This window comes from Porites lutea, chromosome 1 (assembly GCF_958299795.1).
Source record: "Porites lutea chromosome 1, jaPorLute2.1, whole genome shotgun sequence".
Classification (NCBI taxonomy): Eukaryota; Metazoa; Cnidaria; class Anthozoa; order Scleractinia; family Poritidae; genus Porites; species Porites lutea.
In genome coordinates, this window is record NC_133201.1 from 15217260 (window position 1) to 15224513 (window position 7254).

At 39.0% G+C, this 7254-nt stretch overlaps 1 protein-coding gene across 1 annotated transcript; it reads left to right on the forward strand.

The window, feature by feature from the left end:
- Nucleotides 1-4809: 4809 nt before the first annotated feature.
- Nucleotides 4810-6761, forward strand: LOC140945911 (methyltransferase GfsG-like). Its single transcript, XM_073394978.1, has one exon. The coding sequence runs from the start codon at nt 4845-4847 to the stop codon at nt 5682-5684; it is 840 nt and encodes a 279-aa protein (XP_073251079.1). The 5' UTR covers nt 4810-4844; the 3' UTR covers nt 5685-6761.
- Nucleotides 6762-7254: the final 493 nt, after the last annotated feature.

Below are 7254 nucleotides of genomic sequence, written 5' to 3' on the forward strand. Positions count from 1 at the left end.
CGCGCCATGTGAAATCCGACGAAGGCCCCTTTTGAAAGTCTATGAAAAACCTGAAGGCGATGTAAGTTTGGTAGGCCCGCTGCACGACTTTTGCCTCATGTTAAAACACCATTTGTTCAATTATTTTCTTTCAAGTGGCTAAATTATGTTGTAGAGGATTCTTAAATTTTACTGAGCAAGTATTTAGTTTTTTTCCAGTTGTTTTACATTGAGAGGTCATAAAGCTTGGTTACACGCATATTGATTTCCTGTGGTCTTTGTTTGACCTCTGATGCAGAGTTTTAGCATTTTCTTTGATCTCTTTTAAAGCGTTATTATAGCTTTTTATTGCGGCTTAATAACGCTTACATAAAGGTTTTAGTTTTAGTTTCTTTAGATTTCTTCGAAATGTCTGGATCGGAATACTACAACACCTTGGTGTCCGTGTGTATGATAAAATCCGTAATAACTTTTGTCACGATAGGCCTAGTAAATCCCGGGGGGGGGGGGGTACTTTAGGACTTTTTGAGTGGGGATATGCCGCTGGGACCCTGGAACCCTTAGCCCATACCAGAGCTAGTTCAAGTGAATTTTGCTACCCTATACTAGACTTAACTCCCCAAACCCCCCCATCCTAGGGTAGCTGTTTTCCAGAAACAACTGAGATCACTAGCACAGTCCCGCTAAAACAAAACTGATTTGATTTTTTTTGATATTCTTGAGTGGCAATTCCCAGTTTCCCTAGTCTAGACTAAAATCTTGAGCCAATTGATCAGTTTAAATGGAAGATGATACCCTCTTCTAGACCCAAACTCTCTGATTTATATACCCTATCCCAGAGTAAACTGCTTGAAAACCATACCCTTCACAGCAGTACATACCTATATAGCCCATATATGGCAGTACCTCCCCCGGGCAGAAAATTGATCCATGGCTTCGCCGCAACCGAAATCCTCGCTAAAGGATATCAAAATTATATTCCTCTTCCTGTAAACAGTTCATCCCTACCAGTAATAAAATATAATTACACTTTTGTCTTCACAAAGTTGGGTCAGGGTGAAATAATTCTGCGTGGATAGTACGGAGATCAAAGTATCTCAAATACTCGCCGACCATTTTGCCACCATCGCTGATGTCGAGCTTACTGATATAAAAGACTTCATCGATCACCCGAGTGTACAATTGATAGTGAAAAACGAAGAGAATTCACCTGAGGCGTTTGTCTTTGAACTGGTAAATGAGACAGAAGTAAGAACTGTGTTAGAATCATTAGATGTTAAAAACGCCACCGGTGGTGATGGCACCCCGACTAGGGTGCTGAAGATCAGTGCTAAAGAAACGGCCCTACCCCTTTGCACCCTTTTCAACTCGTGCATTAAAAAGGGTACATGGCCCAAGGACTGGAAGGGGGTGGGGGTGGGGGTGATTGGGATTCAGTTTTTAAAAAAAGGAGACAGACAGGCACGGAAGAATTATAGGCCTATAAGGGTACTGTCTTGCCTAAACAAAGCATTTGAGCGTCTGCTGTCTTACTGCCTATCGCAGACACCCTCATTGGCCTTGTGGAGTACTGGAAACGTGCCAAGGACAACCAGTTATCTGTCAGTATCTTCTCAACGGACATGTCGAAAGCTTTTGACTCTCTGCATCCACCACTCATGTTATGCAAGCTATGGTTTCCGAAACAAGGCGGTCGACATGCTTCTGAGTTACTTGTACGATCGCCAAAGTCGTGTACGAATCGGGACGGTAGGAATCTCTTGGAGGCCAGTAAATCGTGGCTGTCCTCTGGGGTTAGTCTTAGGACCGCTTCTCTGTAGACAAGGGTTTTGAAAACTATGTTTGCAGATGACTATCAAATTTTCGAGATAGGCAAAGAAACGTGCACTGTAGTGTCCCAACTACAGTAGGACTCAACCTTAGAAACCAACTAGTATGATTCGAATCTACTTCCGGTCAACCTTCAGAAGTATCAGATGATAAATATACGTAGCAAACGCGCAAGTAATAAGCAAACGGTATAACTGTTAAGGTAGCCTGCGTAGCATGGCGGTTTTGGTTGGGCGCGCTAAGCAATAAAGGCGGGCGAGGGCAGAGAAACCGCGAGGAGATTGGGGCGGAAGCAAGTGATTTTTATTTTTCTCGGGGCTTCGCCGCTCGTTCTCGGGCGCTTCGCGCGCGAATTTCGCGGCTACGCCGCTCCTACGCCCGGCTCGACAAAACCGCCATGCTACGCAGGCTACTGTTAAGGGCGAGATTATAAATGAGTCTGAAAATCTAAAACTCCCAGGCGTAACTATTGATAGTAGACTCAACTTTAACGAACACATCAATAGCTTAAAACAATATCAACAATCTTTTATTTACTCACACTTAGAATTATTACAAGAATAATGTTATATACATTACAAATTAACAATGGGATAAGAAGGAATAGTATTAGGTATTTGGAGCCTTAAGGCTATTCAGGTTACTTTCGAGTACTGTTCTGACAGCAAATAACGTTTTATTTTTTTGGAAAAGGAAAATGTAGTGAGGTCTTTCACGTGATGAGGAACATCTCGCCAGAGATCAATTGCTTTGTTTGCCCATGTTGGTTGCATAGATGCGTCTCTTGTGTTGTATGTATGCTTGCCACTAGCATATTGAAAAAGACTATCAAACACGTTTGGCGGAAGCCACAGATGAGTAAATTTTAAAGTGTGGAAACGGTAGACATTATTTACTGTTAGAACGTCTAAAAGATTTAGGTAAGGAAGAGCGCTTTCTGTGAAAGGTCCAGATGTAGTTGCAAAAAACATTAATCGTATAGGACTGTATTTTGCTTGGTTTGCATTTTTGTAGGTGCGTTTATAAGCACTGCCCCAAGCTATTGCAGCATATGTGAATAGGGGTATACAAGGCTAAAATAGATTTGTTTGAGTTGATAAGTACAAAGATAGTGCCTTAGTTTTGAAACTATGCCAGTATTACGTGAGATACGCGAGCAAATATAAGAGATGTGATATTTCCAACTTAATGAGTTATCGATCATAACACCCAGATATTTAATCATGATGATCTTTTTGTTCTAACAGGTGGAACAAACCATCTATGTTTTGCAATTTTATTTGTATTCCTCCAGATGGTTATCTTGATGATTTGATAATCATATAATTGGTTTTGGTATAATTCTTAGAACGTTTGTTAACACAGCACCATTCCTCGACTTTCACTAATTCAGAGTTCATTAATATGTCGAGAGTTTTCAAGTCAAGAGCAAAGGCAAACAGATTTGTATCGTCAGCAAAAATCCTAAAAGACAAGGACAATGAGCAGTTAGGTAGATCATTAACATAAAGTAAGTAAAGTAACTGCCCTAGTGTACTGTCTTGTGGAATTCCGCAAGTCATCTTTTGTCTTGGTGACTCTGTATCATCTATTGCTGCGTACTGCTTCCTGTTCTCAAGGTAACTTGTAAACCATTTTAAGGGAATCCCTCTTATTCCATATGAATTTCACTAACAATATTTGGTGATTCACGGTGTCAAATGCTTTCGAAAAGCCTATAAATACTCCAAAAGTATATTTATTATTGTCTATTGCTTTTCTTAGACTGCCCGCAATTTCGCAAGAAAGTAAGGCAGAGGACCAGTGCGCTGGGTAAGGAATCTGATACCTACTATGGCTAAGATACTTAAGCAATAAACCACAGTTTCTATGGGTTTTGCCGGCGTTCATCACGCCGATAAACCCGTAGAAAGTGTGGTCTATTGCTTTTTAAATAACTCTAAGAGTTTTCTATGAGTTTACCGGGACAATAAACCATAGATTTTAACCACTTAGAACGCGCGTACTCTCTTTGTTATTTTATGAAACTCTATAAATCGGCAATTCTTCCCCAGCTCACTTACTGCCATTTAGTATGGCACTTTTAACATTCGTAGTTTAGAGAGGCTACAAGAACGGGCTTCAGTTTGCGGGCTGTCTTTAGGAACACACATTTTGATTACCAATGCCTTCTAATGTACAGAGCGAGACATAACGTCATGTCCAAGACCATTTTATAATCTATTTCAGCCTAGTAACCATACTTATCAGCTGAGACAAACTGACTTTGCATTACACAGATTCAAAAAATCCTACTTATGGCAAACATTCCTTAAGATACCTTGGTCCCAAACTGTTGCATAACTTATCCAGAAAGGAAAGACTTGCAAGCACTCTTAACTATGATACCTTGAAATCGCAAATAAGAAAGCTTGACGTATCGAGCCTCTTAAAAGATTGGGTTGCACAGGCTTCTATCTATGCAATTCCTAAATTTCCGGTTTATACAACTGTTTTCATCGCAAAGACATTTGTCCTCACCCTTTTGTCATTGTTGCTGTATTTTGTAGATATATATGATGTAACGCTTGTTCTCGGTTGCCCCGTGTTCAAATCCTCGGCCACGCTTGTAAATAGCCAACTGGTTGCCTCCTGCCAGTTGGGGTTTTAAACCTGTTATGTTGTATTTGAATTCTTTGTTTCTAAGTATTTGCGTGGAGTGTCTGTAAACTAGCTGGATAAGCTAAGTGCACTTTCCACTATAAACAAGGCTTTTTTAAAATCTTTTGTACATGTTCACTTTTAGATTATTGTTTAGCTTCATATAGATTTGGTCAGTTTCATACATTTTTATGCTTAGTTAGGTGCTCGCTATAAGCTGACGGTTCCCCTCTGCTATATATTTTATTGACACTTTAATAAAGGTTATTCATTCATTCAAATTTATTGTCATTGTAGTTTACTAGATTATTTAGTAATAGTGTAACTCTAGGTCTCAAATTTCGTCTTCTTATGATGCAGGTCCTTGATCATCAACTAGTCCAGTAGGGATAAAGATGGCATTTACAGAGCATGAGGAAAAAGTTTCAGAATTTTATTCCCGTGTAGTGGATAACAACCATGACTGGAACGACGGATTTCTTACATTTGGAGTATGGAAAACGAAATCCGGTGATCCTATACCACACCCTTTGTGTTACGGAGCAGTGCATGATGAGCTTTTAGAAGGTAGCACGATACAGGCTGATCACAGCGTGCTGGATGTTGCTTGTGGGCAGGGAGCTGGCATGTTACGAATCAAATCCCAGAATGGCTGCAACATCCAAGGTCTGGACATCAGCGCTGCAAACGTGGAAATAGCGAAGCGAAGACTGCGTGATACTGGAATTACTGTAACACGCGGTAGCGGAACGCAGATGCCCTATGAGGAAAACTCTTTCGATTCTGTTATTTGTGTGGAAGGAGAACCACACATGAATAGCAGAGAAGATTTTTTTCGAGAAGCTTTTCGAGTTCTAAAGCCAGGCGGAAAGTTATTCATGGCTGATCTTGTGATTCTTAAGGCTATACAGGATTTGAGTTACTTTCATCAGATTATTTGGAAAACCGCAGCGAAGTTATGGGTGGTTCCTCACAGTAATATGTCTTACGGAATCGATGATTACAAACAGAAGTTGAAAGACATTGGGTTTAACTTGACAAAGTTTGAATTCTTAGGTGACAGAGTATTACCAGGTTATTGTAATTTTAATCTATCGTTATCTGTTATGCGCGAACAAGCAAAGGTAAGAGGTCCGTTTGTCGGTTACGTGGGAGGTCCAATGATTGATATTATCCTTAAAATGGCTTTCTCCAATAAAATAATTGAATACATCTTTGTTGTGGCCGAGAAATAAGTTATCAAATAAACGGTTGCAGTACCACAGGCACACCATCCTCTGTTTGTGTTTTGGACTGCGATGTACGTGAAAGGGGTTGCATTTATTTATATATATTTTTTAGTTAGGGGGATTAGAGGTGACATTTGTAATATCGAACTTTTGCGACCTCAAAATTAAAACAACAAACAAATCACAACTTCGGCATCGAGTTTTATAATGCTCTCGAACGCATAACGCTAACCGCTTGTTAGCGCATTTAGGAAAACGTATTAATAAGTTAATCAAGTAATTGGCCGTCGTATAAAATGCAGTCGCGAAACTCAAATGTAAAATGATGAGCCTGTGGTGAGACTCTTGTAATCATAATCATTTCCATAATCATAGTCATTACCACTTGCGCTGGAAGGCTTTTTAAGGCTAACTTAAGGGAATAACACTCGTCATTATTTAAGTGAAAGAAAAATAGTTATAATAGCGTTTTGTGGTACATAAAATTCAACCTCATTTACCGAATATATTATAAAATCAAGATACAAACTTTAGGGGTAGATTTTTATTGAGTGTATAGGCAACTAGAATGTAACGAAAGATATGTACTTTTATCTTTTGGCAATAAAGACTATTATTATTATTATAAACTGAAAAGACTGTATCTTTTGGCTCTACTTACACTTGTTTTTGCTCGTTCATACAGGAACGTTTTCATAGTTTTTAAGTAATCTTCATGCTTTTTCCAAGTAACGTCACAAGATTTCTTCTAAGAATTTTAAAACTCCTGGCCCTTTTGGTCTGTAAAAGTCAGTACGTTTTTGCAATTAATTTGAAAAAGGTGATCACTATTGATTGACCATTCCGTTATGTGTTCTTCACAATATACTGAATTGCTTTTTATCAAAGCACATTTGAGTGACATTTTACAAATTCACAAGTGTATGCAAATAATAAAAGATATACTGCTCATCAGGGTTTGTTTAAGGTAGGGTTAGTTTATTATGAGAATCGTGATAGTTATTGATCATGAATTTTCCACTGGTTACTGTTATCTTCATACCAGTGTGTAGTTGTGTGATTATATACCAAAGTGTTAATAAACCGGTGTTATTTCATTTTCTTGTGCTACTTGATAATAGAGAATAGGGAGCTTAAGCAACTACGACGACGACCACAACGACGACTTCAAAAAAACAATAGGTTTAATGATTAAAACAACAGCTCTTCACTTGCATAACACTTTTTAGTGCATTTCTGTGACATCCACTATACGACTACGACGTGAAACCTCCTAATTTGACGTTTTATGGAGGACGTGGACATACGCCGACAAATTTACTTACTCTTTTTGAACTTGAATAAAATCCTTAAGAATTCAACTCCAGGAAAAGTCTTCTGCATTTATACATATAATATTGAGCGGGTCCAAATAGACGCAATTAAGTTTGAAAGAACGCAAATCAATTTTTTTGGCCGACGTTTTCACTACCGTGGTTGTCCTTGCTTAAGGTCCCTAATGTTAATAGCATTGACAACGAGTGCGACTCGATAACGGGTTACCCATCAAGCACACTGCACAGTCATCAAGTTTGTG